Source organism: Adelges cooleyi, unplaced genomic scaffold, assembly GCF_023614345.1.
Source record: "Adelges cooleyi isolate 19-005CV unplaced genomic scaffold, UGA_ACOO_1.1 ACOO_flye_CR_arks_rails_tigmint_CR_PRNA_1, whole genome shotgun sequence".
Classification (NCBI taxonomy): Eukaryota; Metazoa; Arthropoda; class Insecta; order Hemiptera; family Adelgidae; genus Adelges; species Adelges cooleyi.
In genome coordinates, this window is record NW_026095751.1 from 2,420,686 (window position 1) to 2,443,147 (window position 22,462).

At 29.4% G+C, this 22,462-nt stretch overlaps 2 protein-coding genes across 2 annotated transcripts; both read left to right on the forward strand.

The window, feature by feature from the left end:
* Positions 1-321: 321 nt before the first annotated feature.
* On the forward strand, positions 322-5,368 carry LOC126835667 (uncharacterized). The gene is made up of 11 exons (XM_050568407.1): positions 322-408; positions 920-1,067; positions 2,388-2,461; positions 2,556-2,751; positions 2,820-2,878; positions 3,115-3,268; positions 3,362-3,432; positions 3,544-3,690; positions 4,564-4,693; positions 5,032-5,105; positions 5,213-5,368. The coding sequence occupies exons 1-11, from the start codon at positions 352-354 to the stop codon at positions 5,366-5,368; spliced, it is 1,266 nt and encodes a 421-aa protein (XP_050424364.1). The 5' UTR covers positions 322-351.
* A 5,615-nt stretch (positions 5,369-10,983) lies between these two features.
* Positions 10,984-21,986, forward strand: LOC126833803 (uncharacterized). Its single transcript, XM_050565351.1, has 19 exons — positions 10,984-11,043; positions 11,114-11,146; positions 11,218-11,274; positions 11,630-11,680; positions 12,962-12,991; positions 13,078-13,107; positions 13,278-13,307; positions 13,611-13,640; positions 13,811-13,840; positions 13,955-14,005; positions 15,244-15,273; positions 15,386-15,415; positions 15,996-16,022; positions 16,094-16,123; positions 16,255-16,305; positions 16,460-16,492; positions 16,932-17,027; positions 18,032-18,241; positions 21,871-21,986. The coding sequence occupies exons 3-19, from the start codon at positions 11,253-11,255 to the stop codon at positions 21,885-21,887; spliced, it is 798 nt and encodes a 265-aa protein (XP_050421308.1). The 5' UTR covers positions 10,984-11,043; positions 11,114-11,146; positions 11,218-11,252; the 3' UTR covers positions 21,888-21,986.
* Positions 21,987-22,462: the final 476 nt, after the last annotated feature.

Consider the following 22,462-nt stretch of genomic DNA (forward strand, 5'->3'; position numbering starts at 1 on the left):
TAAACTTCAAAGTAGATATATAATTAAAGGTTTAACTTTTCAGTGGTTTTCGTGTGTAAAAAAAATGTTCAGTAATACAAAAAAAAAATATGTACCATTTTGTATGTCTGGCAAATACACTTTCGTTTCCACTTTACTAGTAAATGTACTGCGTGTTTGCGATCAAATAGCAAACACATAGGTTTTATGATATTTTGTCACTCACAAAGTTTATCACGAGTCAATAAATAAAACTGTAAAAGACACGAAAAATATACTTATTTTACTGTTACTACATTATTTTAACCTCAGCACTAATAGTCGTTCTATGCTACACGTACTACATTGACTTCAATTATTTTACAAACTATTATGCATTTTAAAAGTGCTGTTATTCTCTGCGCGGTGTATTTCTTTACATCTGTACGGGTAAGATGCATTCCCTAAAATACATATAATTGTAGGCTTATACAATATTGTATAACTTATATATTATATCCTAATCTATTATACGTTAAAACATAATGACCTTCAGCTTTTAAAAAATAACTTATATAGTTCATTAACTTTTTAATTTAACAAAAATTTGCTAAAACTGTTAACCGGTCGATTATGAGTTTTGACAAATTACTTTTTAATTTTAAAATTTAGGACGGTAGGAAGGGTAGAGTGAAGTGTTAGTTTTATCAGTGAGAGTTACTCAACCAGAGCTAAAAGTTTTCATTTAATAAGTGAATTAAATATTTACGTTACCACATAAGTTATAAAATGTTATCCATTTTGGAAAATATTAAAAAAGTTAAATATTTGATAATTTTACAATATCACAATAATAATTTTTTTCAAACTATATAATTTAAATCATTTTTTAGAAAATAAGTTTCTTACGATGTATGGATCACCCGAATGTTAAACTATAAGTCATTATACTTCATTTTAGAGCACTGGACTACATGAGGATCAAATAAAAAAATGTATTGAATTATACAAAAATCGAGATGAAAAAAATATTGCAAGTGTTATTGCACGTACTATGAGGAACGTATTTGGAATTGAATACCCTAATGAAGTTTTTAAATATGACTCAAGTAAGATATTATTTAAATAACTATTTTATTCATTACATCTGTAGACCATAAACGTTGCGTTTAATGTTTTATTTGGTTTAAGAGCGGTTATTTGTATTCTATTACTAGTTGCGTTGCCCTGTCTTCGTCTTGAGGGGGAGCTATGCAATATATCAGTATGTCAAGCAGTCCATACGTCAGCTGTGATATTTGCGCACGAATCGCCATCTATTCGAATAAATTTTCACTAAAATTTTTAATTAAAAAATTTTCCGGGCAACGTTTGCAATATTTCTTTTCACTAAAACTGTATTTGGACTATCACAAACATTAAGAAAAAATCAGCCAAATCAGTCCAGCCGTTCTCAAGTGATTAACTACCGACAGCATTTCATTTTAATTTATATAAAATTCTATTCTATTATACCAATAGATACTATTTATTATTACATAACAGATCAAGTTCTTCCTAATAACGGTGTAAAAAATTGCAATGTATTTTTTAAATTATCAATTTGGTTGAAAATGATAAACAAAAGTGTAAAAGGTAGGGTCAATTTTTAAAAATATAATAAAGTTAGATTAAAAAGCAGCCATGTCGAAGTAATTGGTTCGATTAAGTAACTATTTAACTGTCTTTATAGTTACATATGTTTAGCATACCTCATTTATTTGAATGTATTATATACATATTAAACATGCAAGCTTTGCTGAAAACTATTGTATTTGTTATTATATAATACTTACTGTTACGTATCAGCAGTTTCTATGTATATACAGGGTGTAACGTAAAGTTCTACCGAGCTTCAAATGAGACATTCAGGATGCTCTATGGGTACAATAAATGGATATTAATTTTTTTTTAATTAAAACTATTTAAAATATAACTCGTATCTCATTAAAAAATTGTTCTACGAAAAAAATAATTTCAGATTTGAAATCGAGAGAAAAAATCTTGTCGAATTGATATGTAACATGATTTTTTGGTATCTGGCCATACATACGTCCACAAGGTGGCCATTGAGTGGCCGGCATGTGACTAAAACCAACATATACAAACTATTATATTTGCTATTATATAATACTTACTGTTACGTATCAGCAGTTTCTATGTTTATAATATATATATAATATATATATGTGGTGGTAATTGTCCACCATACGCGTGTGCTACACTTGCACAACATGTCAGTTTTGTAATTTTGGTCTCACAATAAAAGTCAGCGAATATTATTACTCATATAAATAGAATTGTGTTTTAATTTCATACTAAAGTGTAACACTTACAATCATTATATATTTTTTTTTAAACACTAATTGTGTACTATTTAATTTATATAGAAGAGCCTTATCATACACATTTTACGGACTTATTTTTGGTGCTTGCGTATAATGGAACAATTACCAGATTCGAGGTAATTGATTTAAATATATATTTTAACACTAAAATATATCAAATAATTTTGTAAAGAATAATTGCGAAATAATAATCATTATTATTGAACTTAGGATACAACGTTGATGCCCTTCGAAGTAGAGTTATACCTCAAAATGTTCAATAAGCACGCCGCGGCCGCACTTATTCCACAACGTGGATATCTTGATCGTAATCAACTATCAGATGTATTTAAAGACTTAAATATAAATGGGAAAGAAAAGACAGAGGCCGTAAAGTTAGTTCCTTGGTCTCAAGTTAGTGATAAAGGTAATATTAAATTTAGGTCAAGGAAGCGGTTAACTGAAAGTGAATAATCTTCATTTATATAATTTTAGGTGTAGGTTTGTGTTCCGCAGCGGAATTATTGTTGATAATGTTGCATATTCTACCGGAAGTAAGTAAATATTTGTGCAACGAAAAATAGCATCCCTAGGGATATTAAATGGAAACCGAATAGAAGAACGAACGAAAAGTCATTGTGTAATAAGTAGTGGAATACCCGGATAGGACTTTTTAAACCAGGATTTAAAAACTAAAAAAAGACCCTATTATTTGTAGTTTTTTAAAATTAACTTTATACTTTTTATACTTGTGTCTTTATCATATTTATTCTTTTCGCTTACATCATAGGGCAATGGTCTTAACCAATCACAAATAGAAGATTTAAATAAATTGTATAAAACTGATACTGCTTGCATTGATCGTTTAAAAATTCAAGAAATCCTCATAGAGTTTGGTATGGCTACTGAGTCGAATAAAGACCTACTGCTATTTAAATCTAACCGTAAGTATAAAATATAAATATTCATTAAAATAATAATATTCACGTTTAATAGATTCTAATTTCTTTTATAAAATATAATTGAAACTTGCACAGGACCCGCTGCTATAGTGTTGATGGAGCTGATGATCATTACGGCAGAACGTTCTAAGACAGTTCACAAAAATGTAATATAATTTATTGTTTATCGATTTAAAATTCCTTTGCTGTCATGCTATACTTCGCAATTATTAAATTATTCGTTAAGCTTTACATAATTTTACTTAACGATTCTTTAGGAGACTGTGTTAAGTACACAAGAGGTCAGAATACTGATATCTCATTTCAAAAAACTTGACACGGATCACGACGGTCTGCTCTCTGATGACGAAGCGAAACAGTTCCCGGAAGGATTACTCACTAACAATCCACAAGATTCAATAAAAGTTTTTTTCGATGGCTTTTTCCCCAAATTTTCTTCAATATTAAGCTTTTTTAAACAAAAAGTAAACGTTGCGGAAATCTTATTGATCTGCAAAAAATATAAAAAATGTGTAATTATCATAACAACAATATTTGTAGTAATAAGTATTAAAATGTTTAAATTTATTTATTAATTATAATAATTAAATATTGCGTTTAAATGTTTTGTATACAAATACAAAATTATCCATTTAATATAATATTATAATATTACCAATTTTGATGTTTTTTAATAAAAAGTGAAAAAATATAATTTTCGATCGTCCATTACAGATTATAGACCAACGCATTTTTGGTGAAAACGTTTTGTGATTTATAAACCGTGTTTTCGTGTTTCCCCCTGGAATGTTTTTAAGCACATTTTATATACAGTTTAAAACCAAAATATATTGAGTTAATATTAAAAAAAAGCCTGATAAAGTATCAATAAAGATACTATGATTTATACACCGCATTTATTGCTTGTATCCAAAAAGATATTACAATGCCCTCATAGTAAAAATCTTAAAATTTCATAAAAATTAGATACATTCTAATTTTTTTTTCTTTAACTTGTTCTAATAAGTGTGTATTATTTTATTACGGTCAATAGAATGCCCTTTTTTTTTAAATGCAAGTGCATTTTTAACTTTTTTCTTTTTATGCAATTTCAAACGTTAAAAAAACATTTCTTTACAATAGTATAAAATTATCAAACTAAATATTTGGTAACTTTATACTATTTTAAATAAAAGTTTTTTTTTTAAAAGTAAAACTATAATATTGAAATAATTTCCCCAGCAAATGAGTGTCTCACTAATGAGTGTTAAACTATAAGTCATTATATTTTATTTTAGAGCACTGGGCTAAATAGTGGTCAAATAGAAAAATGTATTGAAGTATACAAAAATAGGGAGGATATCCCAAACTTTATGAAGCAAGATTTCGGTATTAAAAATCTGGAAGAATTTTTTCAATACAAGCCAAGTAATATATTATTTAAATAGCTATTTTAGTAATTACATCTATAGACAATAATTAATGTTGCGTTATTGCTTTAATAGGTTTATAATTGGTTAGTTATATACTATTAACTCCGACTATAGCCGACCAAGTTCTTGCTACTAACACTATAATAAATTGTCATGTGAACTTTTTTGTATAATTGTAACTATCATTTGTGTTGAAGTATGATATTAAGTTATACATGTTAAGTATACATAATTTAATTTAATGTAATATATAAATCATAAAATTGTCAAGCTTTGTTGAAAACTATTATATTTGTTAATAAACACTAATTGCATATTATTTTATTTATATAGACGAAACTTATTATATAAATGCTATGCGGTCACTTATGGCGTTAGCGCATGCAGGAACAATTGACAACTTCGAGGTATTTGTTCATAAAAAATCTAATTTAACTTTAAACCATAACAACTATTATGAAATATTATAATATTGAAATTATATTATTGCTAGTATGTTTAATATTGTACTTAGGAGCCAACGCTGATGGCGATTGAAGTAGAGTTTTACGTTAAAAAGTTCTTTAAACGCACCGAAGACACCGGACAACATGGATATCTTAATCGTGAACAACTATTAAGTTTATTTGAAGATTTAAATATTCAAGGAGACGAAATGTTAAAAGCTTAACAATTAATCACTTTATCAAAAAATGGTGATGTTAAATTTAGGTCAACGTAGCGGTTTACATCAAATTAACAATCTTAATTTATTTAATATTAGGTGGAGTTACAGTTACTCCAGAGGAATTCTTGTTTATCATGTTAAAAATTTTACCGGAAGTAAGCAATTATTTGTGCAACGTAAAACAGTATCCCTAGGGACATTAAATGGAAACCATATATTGAAGAACGAACGAAAACCATTATATAATAAATTGGAATACCTAGTTAGGACTTTTAAAATCAGGATTTTCAAATAAAAATGAATAAAAAAAAAGAAGACAGTAGTTTGTAGTTGTTGAAAATTGACCATATATATTGTTCTGGGTGAAAAATTAAATTTGAAAATGTTGTTCTAACAGTTAAAGAATCATTAAAAAATAGAAATTCATAAATCGCTAAATATTATACAAACGCTTAAAATATAAAATGCGTTGATTACAGCTTACTTATATTCATCGTGTTTGCTTACATTTTAGGGCAATGGTCTAAGCCAATATCAAATAAATAAGTTCATTAAATTGTATACATTACCTAAAACTAGAACCGGTAGCATTGGTCCTGAGCATACTCGAAATTTCTTCAATTTGTTTAATATGTGTACCAGGCCGCAAGAAGAGTTATTTAAATCTTGCCGTAAGAATAAAATATAAATATATTCACGTTCGATATGCTCTTAATTCTTATACAATAATATATAATTGAAACTTGCACAGGACCCGCTGCTATAGAGTTGATGGAGTTGATGATCATTGCGGCAGAGCGTTCTAAGATAGTTCACAAAAATGACGTAATGTAATTTATTTTTAACACGAATAAAATATTTGGCTGGGGTGGAAATTTTGTTACGATTTCGCGTCATCGACATAGTCAGAGGTTTATTAATTAAACAATAAATGTTTGATTCATTGTAAAAGATCTCCTTGTAATTGAATTTGGAAATAACGAGCTTAGTGTAATTTAACGTGTATTCATTCAGTGAGTTTTTTTTTTGCATTTGTTAGAGATGCTCCTCTTTAAAAATGAATGATATAAATATATTTCTAGAATAATATAATAACACAAAGCTAAACTTGCCCAGACACACCAAACTAAAATGTACATTTTTTAAGCCATGCTTCTTATGGGACGCTTGTGCGCTGGGGGTCAACGAAGAAAAACCATAACTTGGGCATATGTATGTATGTTTGTCTTTTACGCATTACTACACCATTCATCCGATCACCGTGAAACTTTGGGAAGTTGTTGAGACACTCCCGTGAAGGTTTCTGGCATGGTACTTTTTGAAGATTCCACCCCTAAAGATAGCATTAAACACAAATTTTGTACTTTAAACACAAATACGAATACCATGGTAACCGCGATAACCATAGTAACCGTATGATTCACATATTCTAAAATCTAAATTCTAAGCACAGCTTTTGACGGGGGTCCTGTGATCCTTACAGCTTATTTAGAAAGAAATATAGAATAAAATAACTAGAGTTTTTTAGATTTAAAATTATTTTTCGTTACGCCATCTACAATTTTACTTTTTCTATTCAGGAGGTTGTGTTAAGTACACAAAAAGTCAGAGAATTGATATCTGGTTTCAAAAATCGTGACATGGACAATAGCGGTCTGCTCTCTGATAACGAAGCGAAAACGTTCCTGAAAGAATTACTCAAAGAAGATTCAAAAACGATTCGTTATAAAGATTGTTTCTTCAAAGTGCCAGCAGCATTAAACAAATTTAAAAAAAAAATAAACGTTGCGGAGTTCTTGATAGCGTACTTAATAAATCAAACAAATGATTAATAATAATCATAAAAATGGTATTTGAAATATTGAAATCTTTGAACTCATTTATTAATTATAACTACTAAAATATTGCGTTTTAATGCGTCTAACTACAAAAATAAAATTGTATGTTTTTTTTTTTTTTTTGTCAAAGAATATGTAATAATAAGTATTAATATGCTGATTAAACTATTTAGTACCTAAATGTAATTGTTTCTAATTAATTAAATAATCTATTTTAGTTTTTATAACTCCATTTTTCCACAGTCATTTCAGTGTCTCTCATTATTTCAACACACTTTTATTGTATCGGGTTATTTCTGTTATCCCCTTTTAGACAATACGGAATTAAATCTAAAGTGTATGGGCTACTGTGTTTTGAGACAACTGAAAAATTACGAAAAAAGTTTTAGATAATGAACAAATTGATTAATCTGAAAAAATATGTATATGTTAGGTCATCTATGTATTCGAATCTTGTATAATACTATGTCTGATCGCAGAATATTGTCAGCTTATGATTTATTACTAGTATAACCTTAGATTTTCTAAACTGTTGCGTTGTTATTATATTTATTTGACGTCAGACGTCAGATTGGCAAATGCACAATTTACCCAAAAAGTAGGTTGACCTAAAAATGTTGATAACCTAATTAGTAGGAATGATTTGCATAATATAGTTTGGTCGAATAGTACTAAAATAGTGTTAAAAAGGTTATCAAATGTTGAAATACATTTATTAAATTTACTATGCAGGTTAGTAGAGTGCTCAAAAACAGAAATAACGAATTTTTATCCGGTTTAAAATATTTTTATAGGACAAATATCATTTCATTACGATTTACATTTTCGAGAGTTTCAAAAAATGAACAAATCTGATCTTTTGAATAAAAATACCGGATCTCAAATTATATATTACATTTTGTTTTCTTACATTCGTTATAAGACTTTTTTTTTTCAATGCGAGATTTTTTTTGTCACACGTTTAAAATAATATAACTAAGCGTAGTCCCAGATGTCATAAAAAATTGTCATAGGAACACATAGTCATTTTCTGTATATTTTACACGGGGTTTATGAAAAGTTAAATACATTTTCTTTTACGAATAATCCAACGATATAGCAGTTGAAAAAAAAAACATAGCAACACATCTGTTAATACAAATCCTAAAAAAATATATCTGATTCGAAAATAATGTCAACTTACGACGTATTACTAGTAAAACCTTAGATTTTTTCTAAACTATTATAACAAGTACTTACACAAACACAATAAAAAAAACATACTCGGACGAAATAATGTTATAAGGGATAATGTTTATTTAAAGGCAATAATAAAAAAAAATGTAACAGATACATTATACATTGTGTATTTAACGACGGATTGGCAAATGGACAATCACCTAATAATGAGTAAAAACGTTACCTTTGTACGCAATTGCAAAAAGTGTTTTTCAATAGAAAATACACAGGTGTCACAGGAGGCCTCTGAATGTTGCCAAGGGGGATTTTGTTTCGTTGCTTTAAACACGGTCTATGTATTAACTCCGGTAGCTTAAATACTCGGCGTAAATTTAAAATGAACTTACAAAAAAAAAAACAAATACCCTCTTTCCTTCGAAGAAAACACATTGGAACATAAATATGCCTTGTGGTCTTAGCCTTCCTAAAACTAAACTATCAGGAGACGATCGTCCAAATTATTTGTTTATATTTTATTAGTATAGGTTTTTATTTTCCCAAAAATGTTTTCTAAAAATATTACTAAAGCCATTTTGTAGAGACTCTTATTTTCATAAAAGAGGAGACTAGTTGTTGAACGTACCGTTGTATACTAGAACTTGGTTAACGGTACTCCAAGACACTCCTGGAAGGTTGAAGTCCCCACAAAATATACCAAGTTCACAGTTTGCTAATTCCCAGGCAATGTTGAAGGAATTTACGTAACTATCATATAATGATTTCTTGGAAGAGGGGGGAATATATGAATGGAAACCCGAATAAATAGTTGTTCAACATTTAAAACACCAGTGGAAACAAGCATTGGATTAAGAGATTCCTTAACGGCGATTAGAACACACGGGAGCGAATACAAGTGTTCAGATTTCTGTCACATCTAAATATTATGTAACCGGTAAAATTTAATTCGGCATTGTTTGTATGTTTATTGATTATTGAATGTCTTTTTAAGGGAATCATTCGGTAAGATGCGCCCTTATAATGTTTCAACGGGTCTTGTAGTGTTAGCCATAGAAAGCGACCACATGTTGTTGGGATTTAGTTCACTGCATTTAATTTCTTATAATATGTTTCTCGTACATAATATAAAAAAACAATATATTAAAACGTAAAATATAAAATAATTTCCGCAATCGTACATTGTGGTAATGTACTCTTTGTGTCAATATAAGAAAATATGTTTGCAACTGATTGTTTACAACAACAGAAGTAATAACTCCTCGTCAAAGTAATGTAAATAAGGAAGTATATCGAAAAACGCAATCCCGTTTAAGTTAAAGATATTTTCATAGGCAACTTTGTATATTACGTTTAGTTTGTTTCGTTCAACATAATATCAAGCGCTGTAAGTACGCCTTTAATATATTTTTTGTTAGAATTATTTAATTTTTGTATTTTTATGTGTAGACTAGCGTTAACGTTTAATTGATATGCCAAAATCATTAATGTACTGGTAGATATTATATCAGAAATGATATAGACAACTTTGCACAAGACGTTTAGATTTTACAGTTTTTGTCGACTGGTTCTATTAAGAAGTGTATCTACAAGTGTTAAAAAAACAATTTTAAATAGTTCGACAGGATAAGATATGAGAGATAAAAGATAATAGAGGTATACATTTATTAATATATTTTTATTATCAAATATTTATAAAACTGTTACTATCGGCTTGGCAACAACAAAAATCTTACCTGACAATCGAATGAACCCAAGTTGTATCTGCACTTCGTAGAGGTTAACTGCTAGCTTAACAAATACATCCCGTTTCAATAAGTTTATTTCAAGAGTCCAATTCATCACTGTGACCGTGGTTTTAAGCAAATAGCATGTCTAAAATAGCGGTGAAATAAAAATAATAATTTTCTCAAAATATCAAACACAACACTAATATATGTAAGAAAGCAAACTATATAAACAATCCGCTTTTATAGCGAATATTTACTAAGGTAACAAATATATATCGAGAAAAAACATAGCAACAAGAAATTATATTTACAAAAAAAAAAGAATCCTATACTTGAAACATAAAATCTGCGAATTTTTAATTTTTGGGATTACAAAAGATAGTACAGTTGGTTAATAGATGTTTTAGAAATGTCCTGCATAATACACACACACAATAGTTTTAGGTACCCTCAACAATTGATATAAAAAACTATTCAAGAAAAAGGAGTTGTTATAAGTTGTTCGACTAATGCATGTAAAACTATATTAACTGTATATTGTCTAAATATTCTATTACTATATTATCCGCCCAGTTAACTTGAATGAATGGTTAAATTGATTTAAAATAACTAACCAAGTGAATGTTGCTAATAAATCAATCAAGGCCAAATATTAAAAAACTACTAAAAAAACTTTTGGCCAACAAAAAAATTTAAAAAATCAGAAAATTAGAAATGTAGGAAATCTTAAATTAACATTTACTCGGTCATAAGACATACACATGTGCCTAAGACGTATCCGCTTGTAGTGTGGATACTTTGAATTTTTTTTTTTTTTGGTCACTGTATTAACATAAAATTATTGAATAATTATTAAAATATTTGCAGATAAAAATGAGTCTTTTACGTATATTAATATCGTTTGCTTTGGTAAATGTTTTGGTAGCTAAACATAAAGGTGATTATTTCATTTTTTACTACACAAACTATAAAAAAAAAAACTCAACATTTATCTTTTTTTTTTACAGATGAAATATATAAAAGGCAGGTTTACCTAACCAGTAAGCAAACATTTTTTTTTTAATAATTTTTTAAGTCTAGCATTATATATAATATATACAATTTATTCCAGACCAATATATCCATTGCGCTGATCCCGTAAACAATATGTTTTCTCTGACCAATGAAGGTAAAATATATTTAAAATTTAAATAATAAAACACAATGTTTTTGATATTTTTGTCTAACTATCAAATGACTTTTGAATTAAATATTATATTTTCTATAAACGGTTTAGATTAAAAATGAATGAGGTGTAAAGTATTAAATTGTGATTGAAACCAGAGTTTTATATACTTAATTGATGTAAATCAAAACATATATATTGATACTCAAAAAAACATTTTCTTCTTCAACTAGAAATTACTCCCAATTTTTTTTTTAAAAACATCAATTTTTTTTAATTATCTATAAACCTAAGTAATGCGTTAAGTGTTTTCCAGCCTTTTTTTATTTATTGCTCAACTTATTTTTGTTAATTTTAGTTGGTTTGATGACAGTATTGAAAAACATTGTTCTTGGAGACTATACGATGGGTAATCATAATATTGTAAAAAAATAATAATATAATAATAATGATAAAGTATGATATTAGAAGAAAATATTTAAAAATTAAACATATGATTTTTAAAATCTTAAATTTCACTTTAAAATCAATAAAAAAACATTCCTATTTCAGCCGAGTCTGCAAACACGATAGAACATTTTCATGTCGCGTTGAAGTACCGAATAAATTTCAGGATAAATAGGTTAGGTTAGTTAACGAGTCACACAAGTCGAAAGGTTCCAAAAAAATTTCAAAGTACAAGTGGCGAAAGAAAGTAGTTTTTATATTGTATAAAATACATAAAATTAATATGCGTGATACAGTAATGTCGTTGCGAATTTATACGAGTAAGAGAGCGAGACGTCGGAACTGGTTGGACGCTGTAGGTGATGGTTGAATCCTGGCGGTATTAAAAAAAAAATGATTTTATTAGTCGTTTGCGTGTTACAATGTACATGGAAGTGGCAACCACGTTGTATATGATTATGTATTTACTATTTATAATAATAATTCGTGAAATTCCATGGAGCTTCCAGTTACAGCATAAGGCCAAGGAGATTACAAAATTTTGTACACTCAAGTTTCTGGCTAATATTTTATTGTTTTCATAAAATCTGGCTTGAACAATTCGACCTCTTAAATTGTATTGAATTTATTATTTAGTTCTAATTTGAACGTTGAACGTACAACATATCTCTTATCTCAAATCAGATAACAGCGTAACAGATTAACACTCGAAATAGATCCGAAATGGTCATTCCGATAATTGTCTTTCGTCGTCGCTTCGTAGCTTTTGTTACCTTGCGGCGCGTGTCAGCGTAACGCTTTTTTGGTAACACTTTTTTTCGGTTATGCACCGGCTAATTCTCACCCCCAACCCCATTCCCATTTCCACCCCCAACCTCATCATCAACCCCATTTCTTTTTTGGTAACGCTTTTATGGTATCGCTTTTTTCGGTTATTTGCCAGGGTCATGTGCCAGAGCTAAGACATGAAAATGTCAAAAAATTTCTATCAAAGAACGCTAATGTCACAAATTTTAACCTACTCTAATCATTGTATTTTATTTGACTCGAAACAATTGCTTCAGTTCAGCCATTTTACAACCATAATCTCTACTCAATTTACTATAACAAATCCAATCATATTTTTCTCCAAATTTATAAAATATATATACGAGTATACTTGATTTTTGTCTTAAGTTTTATATTAAAATTAAAAATTAAATGTAATGTCATCAATAATACATTCATTTTATGTTAATTTCAGTGGAAGTAGCATTAATGTTGGTAGAACCGGGTAATAATTTTCTTAACATATTATGAAAATATACCTACAAAGATTTGATATTCATTAAGTTTAAAATGGTTGTATTTTAATTTCAGAAAACCAAGAAGTCGTATTTATAGAGCAAGGTAAATGTTTAGTAGTTATTTGACCATATGAATTGAGAATAATGATTTATTTGTACATTGATTTCTACTATAGTGAATGATATACATTCACCAAATTTTGCATGTGATCATTTCAATATAGTTACTTGATACTGACTATTAAGCACAAAATTATTTTATTTTAATTCCAGAAACACAAGAGGACGTAGCTAAAGAGTGTGGTAAAGGTTTAGTAGTTAAATATTCATATGATTTGAATATAATCATAGTCTATAATATTGATTTCTATCATAAGGAATTATGTATGACTAAATTATCAGTTGTTAATTATTTATTTAAAGTATGTTAAAAGTAAGGGTAACACGAAATAATTAAATACATGTACCTTAAATTCATTTTTTTTTTTGTCACTGGATATGGTAAGGCCTATAAATATCAAACAAATATTTACCAAACGATTTCCTCTACAGTACAGTTAATTGATATTAACTATTGAGTACAAAATATTTTTATTTTAATTCCAGAAACACAAGAGGACGTAGCTAGAGAGTGTGGTAAATGTTTAGTAGTTAATTATTCATATGAATTGAGAACAACGATATATTAGCACATTGATTTCTATTATAGTGAATGATGTACATTCATCAAATTTTGCATGTGATCATTTCAATATTGTTACTTGATATTAACTATTAAGTATAAAATGTTTTTATTTTAATTCCAGAAACACAAGACGACGTAGCCATAAAGACTAGTAATTATTTAGTAATTAATAATTTATATGAATTGAGAATAATAGTAGACTTTTATATTGATTTCTATAATAAGGAATGATGTATGTTAACATTTTTTTTGTTTGAAATTTTAGATAAGTGTCTGCAATTGAAAAATTTGGTATCAAAACTAAAGCCTAAAACAAGTAAATTTTAAATTTAACTTTTTTTACGAACAATTATTAAATTTTATTGTTCAATATTTCTTAAAATAAATGATAAATATTTTATTGATATCCAAAGTCTATAAATATTTTGCTTAAGTTTTCGTGGATAGATCAAAACATAATTTAAACCGAAAATTAAAACACGTCTACTAAAAGTTTTTACATTGACTTATTTGTCTAAAAATTCTCAATTATAAGATTACTGCTATACAGGGTGATTCATTAATAATGGCGGTATTAAAAAAAAAATGATTTTATTAGTCGTTTGCGTGTTACAATGTACATGGAAGTGGCAACCACGTTGTATATGATTATGTATTTACTATTTATAATAATAATTCGTGAAATTCCATGGAGCTTCCAGTTACAGCATAAGGCCAAGGAGATTACAAAATTTTGTACACTCAAGTTTCTGGCTAATATTTTATTGTTTTCATAAAATCTGGCTTGAACAATTCGACCTCTTAAATTGTATTGAATTTATTATTTAGTTCTAATTTGAACGTTGAACGTACAACATATCTCTTATCTCAAATCAGATAACAGCGTAACAGATTAACACTCGAAATAGATCCGAAATGGTCATTCCGATAATTGTCTTTCGTCGTCGCTTCGTAGCTTTTGTTACCTTGCGGCGCGTGTCAGCGTAACGCTTTTTTGGTAACACTTTTTTTCGGTTATGCACCGGCTAATTCTCACCCCCAACCCCATTCCCATTTCCACCCCCAACCTCATCATCAACCCCATTTCTTTTTTGGTAACGCTTTTATGGTATCGCTTTTTTCGGTTATTTGCCAGGGTCATGTGCCAGAGCTAAGACATGAAAATGTCAAAAAATTTCTATCAAAGAACGCTAATGTCACAAATTTTAACCTACTCTAATCATTGTATTTTATTTGACTCGAAACAATTGCTTCAGTTCAGCCATTTTACAACCATAATCTCTACTCAATTTACTATAACAAATCCAATCATATTTTTCTCCAAATTTATAAAATATATATACGAGTATACTTGATTTTTGTCTTAAGTTTTATATTAAAATTAAAAATTAAATGTAATGTCATCAATAATACATTCATTTTATGTTAATTTCAGTGGAAGTAGCATTAATGTTGGTAGAACCGGATAAAATTATTCATAACAAACTATGGAAACATATTATTTACAAAGATTTGATATTTATAAAGTTTAAAATGGTTGTATTTTAATTTCAGAAAACCAAGAAGTCGTATTTAAAGATCAAGGTAAAATTTGAATAGTTAATTATTTATATGAACTGAAAATAATCATAGGCCTTTTATATAAATTTCTATCATAAGGAATGATTTTTGTTAAAATTTTTGTTTATGGAATTAGATTTGCTATCAAAAATAAAGCGTAAAACAGGTAAATATTAAATTTAAGTTTCTTATACGAATAATTATTAAACTTTGTTGTTGTATATTTCTTAAGAAAAATGATACATATTTGACTAAAATTCGAAGTCAAAATATGTATTGTATGCTTAAGTTTTCGTTGTTCGTTCTCAACATGTCTACTGGAAGTCTTTACAATATTCTACATTGATTTATATGTCTTCTCAATTATAGGATTAATAATATACAGGGTGATTCGTTAATGATATGACAATCATTTTATCTTAAAATAGTTGCAAATTTGTAGTTTTTCTTGTTGAACACACTTTAGTTTATCTAGTTTTACATAATATTTCAATTTTGTATTAAGTTTGTGTATTTAGTTTTAAGATTTTATAGAGTTCTAGGAAATACCATCAAATGTAAACGATTAGTAATTTTATTTTATTGTAAAATAACAAACAACAATGTTTTAGAAAGAAACATTACAAAACTGCAATTATATTATGATATTTCGATTGTGTTACCTTTAATGAATCACCCTGCAGATTAAAATAAAATCTGATTTTTCTAACAAAATAATTTATTGATATTCTATATTTTGGTTATAGGTACAAAAGCATTTGCAAGCAATACAAGTAATCTCAACCATACATTCATAATTTTTGATACTCATTATGTATAAAACGTTTTTTTATTTTAATTTCAGAAAAACCAAAAGTCTTACACATAAAGCAAAGTAAATTTTTAGTAGTGAATTATTTTATTTGAGATAATATATTATTCATATAATGTAATGAAACAATCATATACTTGCATATTGATGTCTATTGCAATGGAAGATATACATCTAATTATACTTTGTTTTAGAAAAGTTATGGTACCAGAAAAAAGTGCAACAGGAAATAGAAACTGTACTAGGTAAATACAACCGAAAATCTTAAAATTTGGATTTAGAAAGCTACATTGGAGTTTAACTTTGTTACTGATTGTCTTACCCTTGAAAAATCGCACGGCTGAAAATATTAAAAACTTGTTTTTTTAACAATGTAATTTATTTATATTTTGGTTATAGGTAAAATGTGCTCTAACCTTTCAATAAACGAAGGTAATCACAATCAAATATTACATTTTCTTATTTATAGCTAGGTGAATTGGTAGTGTACAAGTTCAACACAACAAAGGCGAACACTAAACTTTGCTGTGGGTTAGTCTGCATACCTTAACCCTCTGTTGCCACAATTTTGTTTTAAAATTATGAGTCCTTATAACTACACTCATAAAAGGGAAATAAAAATAAAGTTTTAAGGGAAAGGGTTTAATATGACAATATTTTAGATTAGTTATCATTTATGATTTGCAATAGCGGTATAAAAATGTATTAAAAATTATCAAAATACTCTAAGTTCTTTAAGCATTTGGGACTTAAGTAAAAAATCTGTACTAATTTTAGGTTAGACAAACACTCGCAAAAATAAAGGTCTTTATTATAAAGTGTAATTTTATCACGCGCAGCTAATTACTTGTTTTTTTTTTTTGTTACAAAGAAAAATTAAGATCTGTTGATCTGAAAACGTTGGGACTAAACAGAAGATCTTTATTATTCCCAGCTGTAGTAGACTTAATCCATGCAGTTGTAATAGGTAAATATTCATGTAAAAATTTGTAAAATTGTATTTACGTACCGATTGTTGTACAATAATCGTCCTAGTTTTGTTGAATTATTCAAATACTATATTATAGCAAAAATCATAATTAATATATACTTGGTATTTCACAGTGATTCGACAAATTAAATAACTTTTGTTCTAATGAATATTTTTAAGATTTTAAGCGTGTAGAGATATTTTTATCTGCGACCATCTGTAGTAAAGTACTGCACTCCACCTCCCATCATACCCTTTATAACTTTAGTAACTTAAAAAGTAATTATCCAAATCTTATGGACCAGTCAACATTTTCAGGAAATTATTATTAAAAACGCTATCTTAAACTTAATGAAAAAAATAAAAATAAAATTTAAAAAGTAGAATGTTAAGTACAATAAAACCGCGATGCTTATAGCGCAAATGATTATAAATTAGTATAAAAATAAAATCTTAAAAACGTTTATTAGAACAAAAGTTATTTTACTTGTCGAATCATTGTGAAACACCTTGTAAATATATATCTATATATATTTACAGTCATTCATTTTTAACCGAAGATCGGAGAATTTAGATTTTATCTAAAAACAGTAGTATAAAGCCTTCACAACATGAGTGGTTAACAACTCTTTTCCCTGACATCATTCACTAGTAGTAGTAACATTATGATTAGACTTTGTCTTTTCAGTTTAGTTCGTGTTCTTTCATTGTTGGACTTTTCTGGCTTTAATGCCAATTCAATTTTAACCAATTTTTTTTATTATCAATGTTATTACCAAATTAGAAGTTCTTACATTTATAACATTTATTCTTCGCTAACTTATACACAATTCACAATCGACAACAGTGATCCTCTTCAATTACAAAATAATATATTTTTTAGTATAAAAGCTTCCTTGTTAAAGTTTCTAATAAAGTGAATTATTTTTAAAATTACGGCCTTTAGTTTTTTTTTTGGATGTTTGGCAGTGTTTTCTAATTTTTTTTTTTTTTTTTTTAAGGAGGAGTTTCCGACTTGAATTATTTATTAGGTTTTCCAGAGAAGTGTCGTTTATTTGGATTACGCATGAACTTATATAACGAATTACGTCATTTACCATTTATAGAATCTGCTATAGTTGAAGATGGAACTTGTATACTAACAGCTCTAGACAAAAGTGAAACCAAATACAAAATCATGCCTGACGGAATTTGGCAATATAACGCTGACGGTACTGAAGAAAATTTCAGTCAACGTGTTCTTATAAAATAAAATTGTTTTTCAACAGAAATCCTAAGGACAACTTATTCTAATGTATTCTAATTATTATATACAAATCACCCCTTTTTACCGGTTAATTCCCCGACTTTACCGGAGGGGTTTCCTCCCCCCCTCCCTCGGAAAGAACGATTTCCTCACCGGGTGATCGGAAATTAACTCCGGTTACCGGTGATTCCCCACCGGAGCCTTCGGAGTTCTCCGGACTTCCGGTGATGGATCGGGCTTTCATTCGGTTTGTTCCGTCGGGGAACTCCCTTCGGGCACTTGTCTCCGGACCCTGCTCGGGTTCTTTGGTTTTTGTCGGGTCTACACCCGTGGAGACAATATCCAAAAGCCAATCTTCCGGCGCTTTCGCCTCTCGACCAAGCGCCATCGCTGAGGGAGTATTACCAGTAAGCCGGTTCTTTCGGTTACGCACTGCGAAGAGTATTGCTGGTATACAGCTGTCCCATTGGATGTGGGGGCGATCTACTAGTGCTGTGCGTAACCCTTTCTTCAGGTCTTGGTTCCGACGTCCTTCGGGTTGGCTAGTGGGTGATAAATTGGAGTAGTCCATCCTTCAGTACCCCACTTCTCCAGTGCTTTCTCCGTTTGTTTGGATACAAACTGGGGACCATTGTCCGATAGAAGTGCCCTCGGGTAACCGAAGCGTGGGAAGAACTCCCTTTCCAGTGTATCGGTGATGGTCTTGGTGGTTGTTTGACCTAGTGGATACGCCTCCACCCACCGACTGTAACAGTCCGTGGCAACTAATATGCACGTTTTGCCACGCTGTGTTCTTGGGTACGGACCCATCAAGTCAATACTAATAACCTCCCATGCTTGGCGAGGTTGTCTTGATCGCATCGGGTCTTCCGGTTTCCGATTAAGAGGTTTTACACATGCGCAAATGTGACACCTCGCGACGTATTGACGGACTGTATCGCGAATGTTGGACCAATAGAAACATTTGCCCAACGCTCTATAGGTTTCTTTCCAACCCGGGTGTCCGGCTATTTCATGGTTATGATACCTTCACAAAAGATGATCAGCCATTTCAGCCGGTTTCACTATCGCGTAGTCCTTTTCTTCGGAGTTCTCCGGGCCTTTCATAAGTATACCATCTTGCACATGATAATACTTGTGTCGGCGGCGAAATACTGGGTTCGGGCTCTGTATTTTCCGAATGCACTCGGAAATTTCTTTGTCTTCAGCCTGCCACTTACGTATTTCGTTTACGGAGACATTCTCCGGATAACTCTGGGTGACTTTCGGGTTTTTTTAAACTAAATTATTGTGATATTTGATCAATTTTACTTAGATGGAGATTTTAAAATTTGTGTTTTTTAATAATAGTGTAGTATCACAAAGTTAAATTTTCACGAGATTTGATCTAGTCATAGTATAAAGTATTATCATTCATGGTTTTTAATCATTATTAAAATATATCCTAATTTGAACATAGTAATAAAATAATGAAATGTTTGATACAAAATCAATGGGGTAATAATAAAATCATAAAGCTTTTTGACAAACTGTAAAACATTTTATTCAAATACTACTGTAATATTCCTTTTTTAAGTATAAAATTAACAACCATGTTTTGTTGTAATCGTACGTTAACTGAAACTACTTAGGACTACTATTTGTAAATGATACAAACATAATTCAAACGTTTATCGCAAACAAAATATGTATGTTTACCTTAAGGGCCTCTACAACTGCGTGTTTTTGGTCGAAATCAACTCGCTTTATTTCAAAAGTACTGTTCTTAAAAAATACTTCGATTTAAACTTTGAACAAATATTTTGAGTTCTTCAGAACATTATCTAGGCATTAATAGTGCCATAATTAAATTTAAAGTTATTTATTTTGTTGAAGTTTAAAATAGCAAGATCGATGCGTTGAAAATGTTAGGAAGAGTTCAAATGTTGTTTCAAACCTTCAAGTATTCTTAGAAACAGTACTTTCGAAGTATACATATATGTTTTTGTACAACAATAGATCCTACATGCGTTACAAAAATTAAACATCAAAATAGATCTTTCCTTCTTATGGTAATTTGTATTGTAATATATTTAAAAGCTTAATGTTAGGTTTTAGTGATAAGTTGCCTAAAAGCTAGTGTGGAGGCCACTTAAGTAAACTGAAGAGAAATCTGTATTTCAATGCTATTATTTATTTACTTATTTTTATTTTATTTTATACAAGTTACGGCAACTTAGGTCATTAGCTGTTTGTTGATTTGTTTGTATTGGTTTTTTTTAGGTTGGGTTGGGTTTGCGTTTGTGGTAACACGTGTGGTCGGGATTAAGCATCCGCGATAAAGGTGCCACCGATACAGCTTAAACTCAGGTACCACGCAACAGCTGGGGTATCCACAGCGCAACACCATGCCACTTATAATTTATTTAAATAGTAATTTTTTTTAGCTTTGGTGCGAATACCGGTTTACGCCGCAAATTAAAAGTTTGAATTAAAATGCGCGTGCTTGGGCAACCACTCAACGGCTCTCCGCATCACAGCTTATTGTATGGTTGGACGCCTTCGTCTATTGGACGGCACTAGTGCTCTGTAAAAAATATGTCATAATGATGTCATTGTGACAGTTCGTAGGAGCTGCATACAAGCCGATAATAACAATAATAAAGTTGACAACATTTTCAATAGAAAACCGCAGTATTAGATTATTAAGACAATCTACATATAAATATAACATGAATAACAAAATTATGTGATACCCACTAAAATATAATATAAAATAAAAAAAATGTTGTTGCAAGTTTTTCCGACAGTTTTCCATTTTTATTTTTTCCAGTTTTGATTTTAGGTCATTGGCCACCAAATTCGTATATTTTTATCGGGTTTTATTAAATTATACAAATTTATTATGATTCGAATAATAGTATTGGATATTAAATGTTAACAGCACACTTTAAATCAAAGACTTTAAAATACTGAAAATGTTTTAACATAATGTAAAACTAAAAACCTACTTTGTTATTCGAACCAATCCTAAAAAGTATTACTCATCAAATAAATAATGGCAATGAAATACACAGTATATTCAGTTTACTTAAGGTATACATGCATTTGTTTGCGATTTACGTCCAAACCTTGTTTGCTTGATATACAAACAGGGAATGGGCAGCCAACTTAAGTAGTTTAAGTTAACGTAGGGTTAAAACTAAACTTAGTTGTTTTTTTTATTGAAGACCAAGAAATAATAAAGTCAATTATAAAGGTTTTAGTATAGTTATCGCCAAGAAAAAAAAACTCATGTAATAACAATAAAGTAAGCCATCAATTAAATTAGGGTACCTAATAAAATACACAGTTAATTTTAGTTTACTTTAGGCAAACTTGCATTTATTTGCGATTTACGTTCAAACTATGTTTGCGTGCTATACAAATAGGGAATGTACAGCAACCATACGTAGTTTTAGGCAACGTACGTTTATGACTAAACTGAAAAAGGAAAACACAATAGCATTTGAATAAAATGTTTTACGGTGTGCCAAGTTGCTTTATGATGTTGTTAATAATCAATAATTGGAAAATGTTCATATCATGTAACGACAATGAAGATCTAATTTTTAGACTCAACGGCATACTGAGCAATCCTGGATGGAGATTAATGAACCATATCAAAGGCAAACACCAATGCTCTAAAAATTCATTTTCCGGCATTGATCTGTTTGTACCCATCGAAGAACCCGATAGCTTCTACGTGACCGACGAAAATGTCTACGATAAATACTCGATGACGGCTCGATTGATGGAATGCGTGTACGCGAAGGCCATATTAGATTATGTATCCTTCATTCTGTTTATTATACACGAAAGCTCACGTGATGCAAAACGTGTGAGTAACGTAAACCGTATTAGAAGGTGTCGCCAAAAAGCAAAATTACAATCAGTAAAAAAACCGAGAGCTAACATTGTTTTGAACTATGACGGATTTTGGTATATGCTTAATTTAGCGTTGGGTCAAATAGAAAACAGTCATGTGATGTTTGACTGTATAACCGATGCGTTGAGTTTTCTAGAAGAATCGTTGGATATATTACGTGAGTGCCAGTCAGATTCAAATATAGAGCTCATAAAAAAAAGTATCTTTCTAATCCGCAACGTCAAGAAAACTTTAAAACATTACAACGGCGAAAACCGTAATAAATACAATTCGTTCACT

Bases quoted from the DNA above. Each gene is read 5' to 3' on its own strand.
- LOC126835667 (XM_050568407.1), top strand. From the start codon at position 352: ATGCATTTTAAAAGTGCTGTTATTCTCTGCGCGGTGTATTTCTTTACA. The intron at 2,879-3,114 runs GTAAGTAAATAT...CTTACATCATAG, and splicing joins TGTTGCATATTCTACCGGAA to GGCAATGGTCTTAACCAATC. The intron at 3,691-4,563 runs GTTTTTTTCGAT...ATTTTATTTTAG, and splicing joins ATCCACAAGATTCAATAAAA to AGCACTGGGCTAAATAGTGG.
- LOC126833803 (XM_050565351.1), top strand. From the start codon at position 11,253: ATGTTTTCTCTGACCAATGAAG. The intron at 11,681-12,961 runs GTAATCATAATA...TGTTAATTTCAG, and splicing joins TCTTGGAGACTATACGATGG to TGGAAGTAGCATTAATGTTG. The intron at 13,308-13,610 runs GTAAAGGTTTAG...TTTTAATTCCAG, and splicing joins GGACGTAGCTAAAGAGTGTG to AAACACAAGAGGACGTAGCT.